At 42.1% G+C, this 16,778-nt stretch overlaps 1 protein-coding gene across 4 annotated transcripts in view; it reads left to right on the top strand.

The window, feature by feature from the left end:
- Window positions 1-13,105, top strand: part of svild (supervillin d) — a 44,466-nt gene extending 31,361 nt beyond the window's left edge. For 3 of the 4 annotated variants that reach the window (XM_079577576.1, XM_079577577.1, XM_079577579.1), the window contains 21 exons: window positions 2,129-2,276; window positions 2,390-2,473; window positions 2,552-2,638; window positions 2,781-2,964; window positions 3,177-3,349; window positions 3,430-3,585; window positions 3,666-3,802; window positions 4,297-4,444; window positions 4,849-4,994; window positions 5,351-5,526; window positions 5,719-5,863; window positions 6,529-6,829; window positions 6,949-7,103; window positions 7,271-7,367; window positions 7,445-7,652; window positions 8,060-8,184; window positions 8,446-8,601; window positions 10,086-10,229; window positions 10,316-10,428; window positions 11,100-11,255; window positions 11,335-13,105. In XM_079577576.1, the coding sequence (XP_079433702.1) occupies window positions 2,129-2,276; window positions 2,390-2,473; window positions 2,552-2,638; window positions 2,781-2,964; window positions 3,177-3,349; window positions 3,430-3,585; window positions 3,666-3,802; window positions 4,297-4,444; window positions 4,849-4,994; window positions 5,351-5,526; window positions 5,719-5,863; window positions 6,529-6,829; window positions 6,949-7,103; window positions 7,271-7,367; window positions 7,445-7,652; window positions 8,060-8,184; window positions 8,446-8,601; window positions 10,086-10,229; window positions 10,316-10,428; window positions 11,100-11,255; window positions 11,335-11,421 (3,126 nt within the window). In that variant the 3' untranslated portion in view covers window positions 11,422-13,105. The remainder of the gene's footprint in view (window positions 1-2,128; window positions 2,277-2,389; window positions 2,474-2,551; window positions 2,639-2,780; window positions 2,965-3,176; window positions 3,350-3,429; window positions 3,586-3,665; window positions 3,803-4,296; window positions 4,445-4,848; window positions 4,995-5,350; window positions 5,527-5,718; window positions 5,864-6,528; window positions 6,830-6,948; window positions 7,104-7,270; window positions 7,368-7,444; window positions 7,653-8,059; window positions 8,185-8,445; window positions 8,602-10,085; window positions 10,230-10,315; window positions 10,429-11,099; window positions 11,256-11,334) is intronic. The other variant, XM_079577578.1, reaches the window with a different exon arrangement.
- Window positions 13,106-16,778: the final 3,673 nt, after the last annotated feature.

The raw sequence follows: 16,778 nt of genomic DNA, 5'->3' as shown, positions 1-16,778 counted from the left end.
GAACAGATGGATGTAATAATAACAATGCATCCTCTAAAATAATGCCTTTTCCAATAAAAACATACAGAAAATCTTCTTAATGTTTTCTTTCTCATCATGCACTTTAACTCCCTGTTTCCACTCTGTCCCAGCCTGTGTATAGCGCCCTTTAAGTGACCCTTGTCTTCCCACTCTCTCATGTCTAAACCTACTCCAGCTGCTGCTCTTTCTCTTCACTTCTACCCCGCTGAGTTTTGTCCTCTCCTAATTATGAATCCCTTTGCTTCCTTTCCTAGTTTCCTTTGTCCTCAACCTTGTGGACTCCCCCTATTTCCTCACCTGCCTATCCGCTCTTTTCCTTCAGGTGAGTTAATTATTGGCTCAAAATGCATGCTCTTCACTTGCTCCTGGGGTTTTGTATGCGCAGAAATTGGTCTTAACTTACGTACGTATTTTCTCTTTTTTCCCTTTTTTTTTAAAGGTGCATTGTGCAACCTTTTATGCGTTCTTGCCTTATAGTGATCCAGGGGCTGTAAGAGTGGTCAGCATGGCCCCTTTACTTTCAATCACAGTGGTCTATACAACGCTCCAGGATCACTTGTTTGGTAGGTTTTCTGGCGAGAGGGTCCATCAGCAGTGAAAACCTGCCAAACAATTGATCCTGGAGCGTTGTGTAGACCACCATGATTGAAAGTAAAGGGGCCATGCTGACCACTTATACAACCTCTTGGTCATTACAAGGTCAAATCCGCACAAATATAAACTTTTTTTCCACCTTCAAAGTTGCATAATGCGCCTTTAAGTTATAACGGTTAAATTCATTCTAGGATGAGCTTGAATAAATCATAACTGGCCCTTTAATGCATTTGCCTCAATCCCTTTTGTATGGTCTGGATAGTTTCTCCGTCGTCTCTCAGGATTACCGCTGAGAAATTGTAGCTGTCGACAGCTTCGTTACAGCTGTTCGAATGCGGTTTGCTCCTGGCCCACATTTGGTAGATAACTCTGTCAGTGTTTTTTTTCAGCAAACAGGGCAGGGCTGAGAGAAATGTCTTCCTGTGGGTGTTGCAGGCCCCTATACCCCCGGCTCCTCACTCTCCAGGGTCCCGTCGGGCCAAGCTATTTCCCCTCTCTCCCTGACTGCAGGGAAGGGCTCAAAGCCACATCGTTTGTCTCGAGTTAAGCATCTTTTGTGTGTCAAGAAAAACAAATGGCAATGTGATGTTATGAAATCAGCGAGAGCTCTGTTCAAAGTGCCAGGCTTACTGCACTGTTTGTACATGTCAATGTGATTTAATGCAGGGCTTTCGTCTCATGTCGGGATAATATTTAAGTGAGGCAGGCAACAACTTTGATTTCAGAATAGCAAGGTTTTGTCAGTGCAAGTTCCCTGTGGGATACGACTGGTGGAGTGGAAAAGGACGACTGGATATTTTCCATGAATTTAAAAATATCGACATGGGCCCTAAGTAGCCGGCAATTTAAACCTTTTGAGGAATGTTCCAGTTGAGTGGTAAATGCTTTATCTTAAACGGTAATGATCTTTCATTTCTAACATCAACTTCTTGCAGGAAATAATAATTCGCCTGGTTTCTGAAATTCCATAAGAATTACAGACTCAATCAAAGAATCAACCCGTGTCATTTTTTCGTTTGGCCGTATGAACTAAGACACTACTGTCACAAACACTCAAATCTTTTTGTTTTTAACTAGCCCGCTGCTTAAACGTTGAGACTTTTCAAAAGACTTAGCGGCGTGTACCATAAATCCTCGCTGACAATCTGTCTGCACTTCGCACTTGCACAGAAAATCCCTTTCTCTTCAAAGCTGCCAACATCTGTGAGTGCTTGAGTCACACTCAAGATTAGAAAAGTTAAAAAAACCCTCCGTCAATACCACTATTTGTATGGACTTTGGTCCCTTTGTCATTTGAGGGAGTTGTCCTATTTTTGCAGTTTAGACAGTCGACTGTTTATTTAGCTGCCTTCATGAGATAATATGGTCATCATGCGCGACAGGATGTAAAAGATTGGGCCGATACTGTAAACAAAACAAAACAAAAATCTATAAAAAGTCTATGTGCAGATGGTCCAATAATATCTGAATGCGTTTGAATAAGTGTTAATTTGCTGTGTTCATTTCCCTATAGAAGTCAAACACCGATCTGGAACCAAAGATGTCCCTGGCAGACCGAATGAAGGTCCTGAAAGACAAAGAGGAGCAGTGGAAGTGCAAAGGGAAAGGAGCGGCCAACGACAGTTCACAGTTCACTGTGGCCGGGCGCATGGCCAAGAGAGGTACTGCTGCTGCTATTACTACTCCCTCTACTTCTACTTCTACTTCTACTCCCAAGCCAAAGCCATAGACACGTTTAAATCCTGTGTGACACTTTGCTATAATTGTTCCCCAGGCCTAGTGACAGATACAGGCAAAGAGGAGTCGCCTCTCTTTTCTCTGAAGAAGTCTAATGCCACGCCTGTGAAACCACACGAAGGTAGTGCATTGTTCACACGTAATCCTTTTAAAATGAATATTATATAATCTTTCATTAAGATTGATTCATCTTGTTCAGAAATCTCCACCAGAAGTGACATGAAGGTAGAAGGAGACAAGCGGCTGGACAAGCTAGAATCCTTCCTCGATAAACTCCAGAGCAAAGGTATAGTCTGAAGTTTCATGTTTTTGCACTTTCAATCAACGCAGTGCACAAAGTCTAACCTTGTCAATGTCAATTTCACCAGTGTCATATATATAGCCTCTAATTGCATGCTAACAAACGCTTTTCTAATTTGGTTGCATAGGTAGCAGCTCAGGCAAGCCCTCCACGATCGAAGTGACGAAAGAAACCGAGAAAGAAATAATGACCCTCGATGACGACGAGACGTTTGGCAGCTTCTACAAACCCATCTCTCCCACATCTCTTCAAGAATCTACTGTGACTGTGACGGAGGAGGCTTTTAGCGAGATTTCAGCCGATACACCAACGTACGTTTAGTATCAGTCATTTCATTTCGGTGTCAATGTTGTACACAGTTAGTCGTACAAAGTAATGGGGAATAGAGAAAATGTCCAAATAACAATAATGAAGAAAAACAAGAGCGTAAGATGGTCTGAAATAGGCAAATAGGCTTTCGTACAATTGTAAACACTCTCATTTGCTGTCACCTATTTGATGCAGACTGGTGTTTTGCTTGCAGGCTGACATCATCTGTGGCTGAACACAAGCGCGCGGTGCGACCCAACAGACGGAAAAAGGCCTCCAGGAACCCTCTGAAGACACTGGCAGCTCGTAACGACATCCGACAGGGCTACACCGAGCAGCGGCTGAACGTGGCGTCTCTGGAAACCAAGAGGATTCAAGGAGAGAGGAGTACGTGTCTAATTTCACTTCACGAAATTCCACTTTCTTAACATTTACGTATATACAATGTCCTGGTGTTTTGATTCCAGTGGCAAAACACTCCAGATTGTCTGATGTGGCGTTGGCCGGCCTCGCCAGTAAAGAGAACTTCCGTAAAGTCAGCCTGCGCAGTGTTAAATCTACAGAGGTGGTGACAAACAACAGTGCGCTGCCGTTTAACAAGCTCATGCTCATCCGGATTAAAGGTGAGGAGCAGGAGCGACGCGATTGAGCTAAAGCAGGCTCCGCAGTAAACTGATTGGTTCGTGTGTTTGAATGTGTGCAGGTCGGAGGCACGTCCAGGTTCGGCTGGTGGAGCCCACAGCCCGCTCGCTCAACAGTGGAGACTGCTTCCTGCTGATCACACCAAAGCACTGCTTCATGTGGAGCGGCGAGTTTGCAAATGTTATTGAAAAAGCAAAGGTAGTTATACACGTGTCCCATGAGGCAGGGGTCAGGGGTCAATAACAGAAAGTAGTGTTAATTTACATGTTAGCCTCTTACTTTTCCGCCTGCACAGAGCAAATTTTCTCCCATTCGGCTTTACTCAAATCTAAAAGCTTCTGGACTGGAGAGTTTACTAGAGGCCTCATTTGAAAGCTAAGACTTACAAAACAGATTTTATTGTCACGTTGTCACTACGTTTTTGTCATCTTTTTGTTGAAGCTTTTTTTCTGCGCTTTTTAGTCATGTTTTTGTCATTTTTTTAAATTTTGGGGAAAGCCAAACTGGAGAAAGTTTGCTCGGTTCAGACATCTTATGAGTAAACATAGAGGTACACAGTTAACGCGGAAGAGTATTAAGAAATCATTTTATTTTGATTAACAACACAGTGCTTGAACTTGAAAAGCGCTTATTTGTACTGTCATACGCAGTAAAGGATTTGCAATAAACTCTTAATCTTTTTGTGTGACTAGGCCTCGGAGATGGCGTCATTCGTTCAAGCCAAGAGGGACCTGGGGTGTAAGGCTCCTCAGGTGACGACGTTAGAGGAGGGCATCAACACGGAGGGCAGGTCGGGCAAAGAGTTCTGGACCTTACTGGGAGGAAAAGAGAAATACAGAGGTACATACATGACACATATCAACAACGTGTTTGTGTACGATTTCCGTCGTAGTAGCAAGTGAGCTGGGCAGTTTGCTATGGCTGGTTTAGATATTATCTTCCATAAACAAAGATCTCATCAGACCGAGTTCACTGAAACAACAAGGCCTGAGGAATAAGTGACCCTTTGATTTCGCCTATGCTCGGAACAATGGCTAGGTTAATGAGTGAAACTGGCTAAAAGGCTGCAGCATATCGAAATCAAAACCAGCATGATTACTAGAGGGTGAACAGAAGAGCATGAAGATGATTCTCAAATGAGTGGCGAAGCATCAGCTTAAACAACTTCACTACACATGTTTGATTTTGAAATTGCAAACTGGCATACCGCCATGTGCTTACCATCCACTGCCCGTGTTTCTCAGGGGCAGGAGAGCCAGAGGAGGATGAGCTGTACGAGAGTGGAGTGTTGGACTCTAATGGGGTGTACAGGCTGCAGGGAGACAAACTGGTGCCGCACGAAGACGCCTGGGCTTCCATCCCCAGTGTCTCCTTACTGGACTCCAAAGAGGTAAGAGACAGAAGGGCTTTAGTGTAGAGTTCACATGATTCCAAATAGACTAAGGAAAAATAAACCTAATATTACTTGTATTATTATATTCATTATTAGGTAAACACACTTCTGATTGCACCATTAGGAAAATAAATATCTAATTTGAAATTAATCTACCAAAAAATTATCTAATTTGAAATTAATCTACCAAAAAAATGATCTGATGATAGTTCAGAGCAACAATAGGGATCTTTGTTAGTTAATGGTAATAACACCTTTTTTTCCTTCTCGCATTTTTTCAAACCTCCTCCTTTATGATTCATGGAAAAAATAGCCATCCACCTGAAAGCCTCTAATTATCTCCTCCAAAACAGGTGTTGGTCTTTGATTTTGGGAGCGAGGTGTACGTCTGGCATGGGAAAGACGTGTCCTTAAGTGACAGGAAAGTGGCTGTGAAGTTGGGGAAACAGCTGTACGGCGGCAGCTACGACTACTCCAGCTGCAGAGTGAACCCCCTGGACGCCTCATGTACAAATACGGATGTGCCACAGTGAGTTGAACTACCCTAGCAATTCATATAGACCGATTACTTGTGTTATTGTAACCTCTGGTGGTTGGACCTGGTAATTACATTAAATATAAGGCATCTCAAGTATTTGTTCATACAAAATGACAAAGACGTGCAGTATCACAAGTCTTTCAGTTGATCTGGTTTCTTATTGTTTCTTTCTTTTATCTCTAGGAAAGGGGATAGTCGCCCCAGCTGGGCACTCTTTGGCCGCCTCTCGGAGCACAACGAGACCGCCCTGTTCAGAGAGAAGTTCTTAGACTGGGCAGAAAGGAAAAAGGAGGAAGCGGCAGCAGCAGCAGCAGCAGAAGAAGTTAAAGTAAGCAGTCTTAACACATCTATGTCTAAATATCGTATTTCACCAACTAGGTATGGTAACATTATTCCTACCTGCTCAGGTGATAGTACCCGCACATTCCTTTTCACCATCAACTTATAAGTAGTACCATATTTTCCGGACTCCAAAGTTGCACCAGCCAAAAAATGCATAATGAAGAAGAAAAAAACACACATAAGTTGCTCCGGTGTATAAGTCGCACCAGAGCGACTTATATAAAAGTAAGCACTTACTAACTTGTATATAAGTCGCACCATTGGCAAGTACCTTGGTATGGAGGCTAACTGCACAATTACAAGCCTCTCCCGGCATTAGATTGTTCAAGCTCTCATTTGCAAACTCGTTCCTCTAGCTGTAGCCATCTAGCTTTTTTTCTTTTCTTCATTGCAGTAAGAGTAACCTTCGCTTTTCGCCAGTCGCTCACAAGTTTCTGGTAAACTCTTTCTGCTGCGCAATTACCGTTTAAATCTTCAGTGGTACAGGAGGAGCTGATTCAGCCGCACAAGCCTAGAGCGCCCTCTAGCGGCTTTCAGGGTGAAAATAACAAACATGTGAAATAATATATTTAGATATTTAAGTCGTACCTGTAAGTGTAACTAATTGTCCGGAAAATACAGTAATTTATTTTGAATATTTGCATCTTTCAGAGTCCAGTCCACATGAACACACGTCCTTCTTTGGACTTGGAGCTGCAGCCCTGTGACGCCAAAGCCCTGCTGGACAATGAGCCTGACCCCGTGAAGACGACCCTGGAGGGGGTGGACGTGCACAGGGGACACGGCATTGTCCGCACAGAGGACGGGAGGCAGGCGGAGCTGGCCACGGTGGCTGTGGACGCTTGGCACATCAAAGAGCACAGTGAGGAGGAGCTGCCGACAGAGAGCTTGGGACAGTTGCACGAGGAGGACGCCTACATCATCCGCTGGAAATACTCGATCACTACACTCGGTGGGTCCAGTCACAGTAATGGGTCGGGTTCATGGAGGGCGAGGGCCTGAAGTTGAAAATGAACTGTTTGGTGGTAATTTACAGTAATTGGATAAGAGCTTGTTATTGTTTTGTGGCAGTGGGCAGGCGTCAGAAGCCTGGGGAGATGAGCGCTGGGACATCCGGCAGGGAGAGGACCGCCTGCTTCTTCTGGCAGGGACGACACTCCAGCGCCAACGAGAAGGGAACTTCAGCGCTAATGACAGTGGAGCTGGGCAGCCACAGGGGGGCGCAAGTGAGTTTTCGGTCCTGTTTGGGAAAATAAAGTCCATCCATTTGTTCTAATCATTTGGAGTAATAACATGTAAAACGATCCACAAAAAAAGTTCCTGCTTTTGTTAGTGTTTTGGATTCTCTTGTATTATTCCTTATATTATAAAGAGATTTTTTTTTTTTGCCTAGATGCTGGTTAGTCAGGGGAAAGAGCCGCCTTGCTTCCTGCAGCTCTTTCAGGGAGGCTTAATCATCCACAAAGGAAGCCGAGACACCACTAGGCCAGGTACGATATGATCTCAAAATAATTATTCTACGTGATTTGCATGTCAATACTTAATCATCTCGTTTACGTGTCTCCAGAGGGTTGGAAGTTGTTCTGTGTGCGAGGAGAGGCCGAAAAGGAGGCGTCTCTGCTGGAGGTAAACTGTCAACAAGCCAGTCTGCGTTCTCGAGCCAGCCTGGTCCTGCTCCATGCACAGAAAGGCCAACTCTACCTGTGGCACGGCTGTAAGGTGCACAGCGGTGCCCGGCTGGTGGCCAAAAGGGCAGTGGACAAGCTCATGCAGGGGTAAGGGTGAATTATAAAGACATTTAACATTGAGGTGTTGGGATTGGGTGGGGAAATCACTGAAGCCCATGTAAATAAAACTTTGTGCCATAAGTTTTAGTTCAAAAGGCTTTCTCCATTACCTGCTGTGTTGTTTTACTGTTTCATGTGTTCTTTTGGTGTACAGCTGTGAAAGGTTGTTTAAAAAGCAAAGAAGCAGAAGTGTCAACTAAAAGAGCCAGTTATAAGATCAGATTTCAGATCACTACCACGACCGAGCAAATCAACAAATATGTTAGCATTGAGAATTAAAATGGTCTAAAATAGCATCCTGCGATGTGCTCATTCACCTCTGGGGGTCCCCATACTCCAATGATTTCGTTGAACTGCTGTACACAGGAATTTATGGTTTCATTGTTTGGTTTTAGGAAGCCCACAGAATTGGGTGTGAGCAGCCTAAAATTGGAAGAGGTGGATGAAGGGAGCGAGCCTGCAGAGTTTTCGAAAGCTTTGGGCCCACAGGACAAGAAGGCCTACGACTGCATGCTTCAAGGTACTTTTCAGTCAAAATCTCAGCTTCTGCCTCTCTTTCATGCTATTTTTGAAGCACCTAGCAACAGGAGTGTTCGTTAATTGGCGGCTTGATAGAGGGAAGTACAGAGGGTTATCTTATGTTGAAATCCAGTACATTTCTTTTCTTTTGGTAAAAAAATAAAACGTTTCTGTATAATAGCATAAGAACATCAACGTAAGATTTTATAGAGAGGTATGAATATTTTCTCAACTCAATGTATGTTTTTGTGTTTTTTATAAGATCCTGGGAAGTATAACTACACTCCGCGTCTGTTCCGGCTCAGCGGCAGCTCCGGGGCGTTCGAAGGCAAAGAGCTGCTGTATCCAGCCCGGGTCACGGAGGGAGTGATGGCCACGCCTTTCCTCCAGGAGAACCTTTATTCTACGCAACAGCCAGGTATGACCTGTCGTATAACTGAGTCCTCTCACAATTCTAATCAAATCATACTTCATACAAAAACAATCAGTGACGCACAAGAAATCCAAATTGCAAATGATCTCACTTTGTGAATTTTGAAAAGACTATCTAAAGGTAAAACACAGACAAAGTGTGCGGTCATTAATATGCATGGTCCTCTCCGATTAAATAAATAAATAAATAGATATATACATGCATGCATGATAAGTAGCCCAAGAATCGATTAACAGTGTTACCCAGTACCTAACACTCAAGAAAAAAAGTCATGTGACCTTCTCTTGTGGCCCTGTTGAAAAAAAGGTTCAGAGTGTGCTGTTCCCTCCCGGTCTGCCATGTTCAGTGAGAGACTGTGGATTAGAGACTTTTGTGTCTGTGTGAAGAGTCTCTTTCACTCTTAGGAGACTTTTTTGACAGTGTGAGGAGCATGTGTCTTTTCTCTGGGGAGGTGCAGACAGCAGCTCCCCCACAGCTCGACTTCAAGAGGCACAACTGTCTGCGATAGACGTATGAGAAACCAAAGTGAGGGCTGCTATGAAAGACATTGTAACTATGACAGGGTGCGAGGGTGAGACAAAAGCTTCCAACGTTCTTCCCAGATTTGTTCTAATTTTATTACAGTGTTTAAAGCAGGACTAAGTAACTCATGCCCCTACAGGCCATAAGCACCACTGCAGTGTCGTAGCATATTGTGTTTTTTTACTCATTAATTGTCCATGGGAGTAAATACTACGCTGACAGAAAAGGCAAAGGGAGAGAGGGATATTGTTCATCCTGACTACGAAAAGAATTTATTAAGGTAAACAAGTTACTTAGTACTGCTTTAACCCCTTACATCTCACTTTAACTATGTGCCTTTTTCCCAGTTTGGCTTTACCCAAATCCAAAAGCTTCTTGGCCAGTGTAACGGCTCATTTGAAAGCTAACATCTGCAAAATTAATCTTAACTTTTTTGTTGCGTTGTTGACGCATTTTCTACCTAATTTTTGTTGTGTTTTTGTCTCTTTTTTATCTCTTTCTTTGTTGTGATTTCGTAGTTTTCGTGTCGCGCTTTAACAGTGCTTTATTCACTTTTTCATCACATTTTTTTAATTCTTTGTGACGCTTTTTTGTCTTGTTTTCATCACATTTCTGAGGCTTTTGTTGCATTTTCATCACTTTTTTGTGGCTTTTCTGTTTTGTGGCTATTTTGACACTTTTTTTCAAGAAGCTTTTAGATTTGGGTAAAGCCAAACTGCGCTTAGTTCTGGTGGGGGTTAAGTGGTTAATGTGCACTATTGCAAGTTAGGCCATCAACCTGCCCTAAGCCATGAGAGGCATTGTACTAACAAAACCCCTACTAGAATCAACGCATCAGTTACAACAAAAAACATAAGCATCAGCACCATATTTTGAGATCGTGTCTGTTTGCGCTTATAGAATAGCTGTATCTGCCACACTGCTGACCTGTCCTGTCTCTTCTACAGCTCTGTTCCTGCTGGACAACCGTATGGAGGTGTACCTGTGGCAGGGCTGGCAGCCTGACGACACAGAGTGTGCGGGTTCTGCCAAAATACGCTGGGACAACGAAAGGAAGTGCGCCATGGAGACTGTGTTGCAGTACTGCAAAGGTCAGGATCATACTTGAAACACTCATTTGCCATAACATGTATTACCTGAAATAAACTATGTTCAATGAATGACTTCTAATTTTCAGAGAAGAATCCGCGGCGCCCCCCTCAGGCCTATCTCGTTCTTGCAGGATGTGAGCCCCTTACATTCACAAATATTTTCCCATATTGGGAGAAGGATGAGACTATTGCTTCAAAGGTAATATATGTAATATATATGTAATTTCTGTACTACAAGTTGCTCCGGAGTATAAGTCGCACCAGCCAAAAAATGCATAATGAAGAAGAAAAAAACGTTTATAAGTCGCTACAGAGTATAAGTCGCACCAGCCATGGCAACTGCCTGGGCATGGAGGCGTAGCTGCACCGTTGACAAGCCTCTCCCAGCAGCACGTTGTTCAAGCTCTCATTTGAGAACTCGTTCCTCTAGCTGTGGCCATCTAGCTTTTAGCCTGCGGTTAGCATTTTTTCTTTCCCTCATTGCAGTAAGAGTAACCTACGCTTTTCGCCAGTCCCTCACAAGTTTCTTGCTCACTCCAAACTTTACCGTTTTTTAAATTGTCAGTGGTACAGTAAGTAAGTAAGTGCTTTATTTGTCATTGTACAACCTTACAGGAGTAGCAGATACTGGTACACAAGCCTAAAGCGCCCTCTAGAGGCTGTCAGTGTGTAAATAACAAACCTGAAATTATACATTTTTATATACACACGTCACACCCCCAGTCAAACTATGAAAAAAGTGCGACTTATAGTCCAGAAAATATGGTATATACTTAATGTTCATTATATTTATTTTCCTTACGACAACTGTCAGTGTCGGAGCGTTTGTATTTAGCAAAACATAAAAGAATGTGATTTGTGTGTATCCAGAATCAGAGCCAGAAGAACAAAGTGATCCTGGTAAAAGAGGCGCTGGCCAAGCTGAGCAAAGAGCAGTACTCCATCGAGGAGCTGACCGGGAAGCCGTTACCCGAGGGAGTGGACCCCATGCGCCTGGAGGATTACCTGTCAGACGAGGACTTCAAGGTAAGACGCTCAACACTGTCACGCTGTATCACGGTTCGTAATTGCTCTGTGGGTAACTGCGACCTAATGGCCTTTTCAGACACTCCTGGGAATGAGCCGAGTGGAGTTCAACGCCATGCCAAACTGGAAACAAAAGAACCTGAAGAAAAGCAAGAACCTTTTCTAAGACTTTTGTACATACTTGTTTTTTTGTCTATATGATTGCAATTTTATACGTTTTTCCTTATTTTTGTATAGTATAAAAAAATATGTACAATTTTATTAATGTTTTTTTTTTATTGTTTTATGTACGAAAGCCATTTAAAGTTTGTGCTTAACCCTTTACTCTTATGTGCAATTACTGTACATCAGTTATGACATTTTGTTTGTTTTATATATATATGTACTATATTATATGATTTTTTTTTTTTTTTTTTAACAATGTATAGAAAAAAAAAGTATTTGTGTCTAAATTTGACGATGTAAACACAGTAATAACAGTAATAACCATTGCTGGATTATGGACAACTGCAGGAAGTCTACATGTAACACATTTTGTTCAATTTACACCGCACTGCATGAAACATTTATATTTGTGTTGGTGGCTTTTGGTACTAAAGAGGGACAGCTCAGTGCGTGTGCGGTTGAATGGGACCAAGCTCTTTCATGTAAGCATTATTTTCTATGTGAATGTACACTCTTATACTTGCAAAGTATTATTGTGCCCGCGAGAGTTTGTCTGCCTTTATAACCACAGCTCACAACAAACTACCCTTATAAAACATGGCTGAGTAAACTGCCTGCCTCGTAATCAAAAGCACATTTTGCCCAACAGTGTGAGTCTTTGTAACACATGAATTCAGCGTGCGGAGAGGACTACCGGGCTTTGCTTTTATTCACCGCATGAAAGCAAACACTGGTGGCGGCAGAAGAGGAAATGTGCAAGGTCTTTGGAAATAATAATAAAAGCAAGATTTTCAAAACATAAATTGGGAACTTCTTTTTGAGCGCACGAACACGTCAAAGCGTGGCCGACAGACTACAGTTTACCACCTCTCTGGATGGACTCGGCATTCTTCTTATTTAACCAGCTGTGCACCAAAAATAATGTATTATCTATCATGGACATGTTTCAAATTAGAATGTACAGAAAACTGACATCAATGCAGGAATTCGTCTTTATGAGCTATTTGTGACTAATCTAAATAATAAATGTACAATGTAAAACTTAAGCATGTGAACAGTGCAGCCAATAGTGGGGTTAAGGCTGCCTCATAGCTGAGTGTTGTGGATTTGAGTTTTGGCCCAGACAATTATCTCCTTGTTCGCTCCCTTTCCTTTCACCCTGTACTATTTTAATACATCCTATGGACCAAAAAAAGCACACAAGCAAATGAATAGGGATTATAGTACTTCTAAAATCCACAATTTTAACACTCAGCCATCTGGTCTATCATCTAAGCATATGTATATAACTCAAAAAACATGCTAGATGAGTCATTGTCATTTTACACCCTTGCAAATAACTATGCCACCATTAGTTTTATATACAGCTATAAATGCAGCTACTAGAATGAAATAATCATCAGGATAATGATCTCCGAGACAGCTTTAATGTGTCTTAGCAGCAGCAGTAATGTTATTACCTGCGTTTGACATGTCACTGTGTCCGCTGAGTCAGCGAGTCCTCAGCTTGTGTCACTGCAAATAAAGATAGGATACTGAAACGTTGGCTCAATTCATTTGCTCTTTAAAAAAGTATGTATCTATAACAGACCACCAGGGGGTATCCTCTGTCCACTGTTACCAGGACCGAGAAATAAGCAATTATAAATGTCAAAAGCAGCACCAAATTTAGCAATTGGGAAGGGATTTCTTCATGCCCTTCCAAAAAATAAGTACTCCAAGTATATGATATTAAGCATTCTCAAGTTTATTTCACCAAGTGTTCTTATACTTGGAGTATAAGTGTACTTACTTGGGACTAAATTAGCCCAAACTTTAAGTATAGGCTTCTTTTGTTTTAATATACTCGAAAGTATATGTAGTAATCTTCTAAGTTTACTCTTAGTGTACTTCTAATAAAAATGGGTATACTTTTTCTTTGAAAGTGCACTTTATAGTATACTTGAAGTTTACTTTTAGTGTACTGCTGATATAAATGAGAATACTTTTGTTATTGAAAGCACACTACACTTTACAGTATACTTTAAGTAATCTTCTCGGTATACTATTAGTACGCAACACTCGTATCATTTTTTGTTTTGTTTATAAAAATCCACTTTAAGTACACTGTAAGAAACCTTGTATGTTAAAAAAAAAAAAGTAAAAGGCCACTCTTTATGTATTGCCTTCTAGGACCACTGAACAAACACATTGTAATCTGTAAACATGAATAATGTAATTATTTGTACTTAAATAGTATAAAAAGTCATGTCATGCTATAACAAGAGGGCATTGGGACATTTTGCTTTTTACTAAATTCAGTTATTTTGCCTTTTTCCTGGTAATGATTTTTTAAGCCTTTTAATAAACATTGCTTGCTGCAGTTGCTCCAAATTCAACATGTCTGTCTTCATCCAGTGAATGTTTCTATCATACTAATAGTGTTGTTTGTTGTAAACTTTTAGCATGTCCTCTGTACTCTCCGGGAGACACTCGAATGCCCAGTTTACATGTTGACATTACAAGCAAACATTTTGGTGATGTTACATCAGGCTGTTCATGGTTTTCAAAAACCCAGCTTCCCCTGGTAAGCCTTGACCCCGCACGGTCAGGTCTTGTGTGTTAGATTCTCCGCGCTGATGCTGGTGTGGCTCTCAGTGGGGCTTTGGCCGAGGTGTCCCAGCTCCTCAGCGTGTCAGGACCTGAGGCAGAGCTGGTGCTTAACTGAAGTAGAGTACAGATACTAAAAGTTACTGAAGTACATGTAACTGAGTACTATCCGCCTCTGGTTGCTGCATCGTGAGAGGGAAAAGAATAACCCCTTGTATAGACCACTAGTTCTCAAACTGTGGCACTGTGATACAGTGATTTCGGACTGTTGTGGTGAAGAGGGAGCTGAGTCGGGACAAAGCTGTTGATTTATCGGTCGATGTATAAGTTCCTACCCTCAGCTATGGTCATCAGATCTGGGTAATGACCGAAAGGACAAGATCACGAATACAAGTGGCCGAAATGAGTTTCCTTCGCAGGGTGGCTGGGCGCACCCTTCAAGATAGGGTGAGGAGCTCGGAGTAGAACTGCTGATCCTTCAGATGGTCTGCATGGATCAGGAAGCCTCTATAAAGCAGAAGAAATTGGATGGATGGATTTTTTGTGACTAACAGGTGAATTTCTCACAATTATTTACATGCATATGAAATCTAAAGCTGTTAATGGGCTTTTAAAAGTCCCTAAGTTTGTTATTTTTTAAACATTTTGACTTTGAATCAAGTGTCAAAGTCACAGCTGTTGTTGTAGCATCTGTGCTGCTGCTGTTTTTCCCACCAGATTCTGCAGAGACCAGACAGGAGGCTCAACCATTTCCCTTCGATGGACGGCATCACGTGGATCGAGAGCATTTGTCCTCTGACCACCCTGATACTACAGATGTTACGGCACACAAAAGAGATCACACTTATAAATATACTTTAAAGACACTAAAAATATCATCAGTTCATTTTAAAAGCACAATAGACCCCTGTTTAAAAGAGGAACAACAATATTATTCCTAGGTCTGCTTTGTCGTTATTTTTATTGAGGCTATTTATCAGGGAAGAACTCACATGTAGCAGCCTTCCATTGTACCAAAGAATTTCAGCTTCTGTGTTTTTTATTTATTACCATCTCCATCCTGTGCACATCACTCACCTGTGCTCTGGCTCATGGCTCAGGTGGCCCCCGCACGGACCCACAATGCACCTCTCTCCTGCGTTAATGGCAAAACGATACGACACTGAGGCGAGCTTTGGTAATAACTCACAAAAATGTTTGTGGATTCAATGGAGAAATAAGACAGCGAAACTTTGATCAAGGCCACGTTTTGAATAAGCAAGAGTTTGCCTTAAGCGTTTTTAAACTCTGTATGAACTTGTGTGTGTAAGTAATATTTTATGAAGAAAACCTAATTAAAAGTTTTTAGAAGCGCGCTGTACATTGTTGAGGCAGCAGATTATTTATGTGTTATACACAGCTCCGGGAATGTAGCCTTGTGTTATTTATGATTTATCTTAACTTTTGACAAGTTAGTTCAGATTTTATGTTTCTGCTTGGATAATTGTCCTGGGGGGGAGGTTTTTGTATCAGTAAAACAAATACTGTTATTTGAACAAGTTTGCTTCTTATCTGAGGACACAAATAGGCCATATGTATGAAATGTTTACTAAAACTCACACCCTACCTTTTTTCTCAAGTTATAAAGACCGTTGTCATAGCAATAAACAACTCTTCGACTTATCGAATGGTCAAAGGTCCAACAAACAAAAGCGTGCATAAATGAATGCATCACCTTAAGCACCTGAAAACCACAAGTCATGACTATTCCTTCACCTAAAGGCATTTTCCTTCAAGGTTTATGATACAATACCTGTGGAAAAATGTGCCGACCTTGGTGGTTCCTGCTTTGCGGTTGTTGCTTTTCTGTAACCTTTGCCAGAACGACCTATCTTTAACTTCTGTTTCTTTTTCTCAGCAGACGGCTGACTGTAAGCCCGGTGGGGAATGAGTGATTCGTAGATCAGCAGTTTCTGGACATCTCAGACCAGCTCTCTTGGTACCGGCCTCCACAGCACTGTCGAAGACATCTGAGATCACCTTTACACACTCAGATGCTCATGTTGATCTTCAATGTTTCATGTAAGTTAAAATGTACGGCAAAGTTCCTATGGGACATGTTTTAATTAAAGGAACAGGCCACTGTTTTTACATACTGAAATATGTTCTTACCTGAGCTTAGACGAGTTGATGCGTACCTGTCTGGTCTTTGTGCGTGCCCTCAGTCATGCAAAACGACTAAAGATGTTGTTAGCATTAGGCCTCTCCCAATGTATTCCTATAGCTCCAAACGGGGGTGAAGTTGGAAGCTACCACGCTCTTCCACGGGTCGGGCACCAGTGCTTTAAGTGACCAAACAGTGGTTATTATCAAAGCAAACGAATTGAAGCAAATGAATCTTTGTAAGTATAACATCAACCTGTCCAGGGACTGCGGGTGGAAATTAGCATTTTTGCTACAACCCAGCACACGACATCTCTTCGGTCTCAGACTAATATTGTTTGTGCATACATATGTGTACGTGCCGGGACTCAGTACCGCCACGAAAAATAGCTCTTGAGCGTACCGCCACCTCTTCGTGCGCCAAGAACGTGCTTTTAGCATACCGGTACGCTCATTTGCACATCTGTTTTAATCCTCTGGCTGCCCCACCACTTTTCAGAGCGCCCTTCACAATGCACACTTCCGACTTTGTCCCACCGTGAGCAGAGACTACATTACCCATACACCCTTGAGTTGTATGAGTGAAAAGCGCGGTGTGTCGCTGTAGCCGCTGTAAACAGCTTAACG

Source organism: Gobius niger (assembly GCF_951799975.1).
Source record: "Gobius niger genome assembly, chromosome: 19".
Classification (NCBI taxonomy): Eukaryota; Metazoa; Chordata; class Actinopteri; order Gobiiformes; family Gobiidae; genus Gobius; species Gobius niger.
The sequence above is the reverse complement of the archived record's forward strand: the minus strand, read 5'-3'. Positions and strand labels throughout refer to the sequence as shown.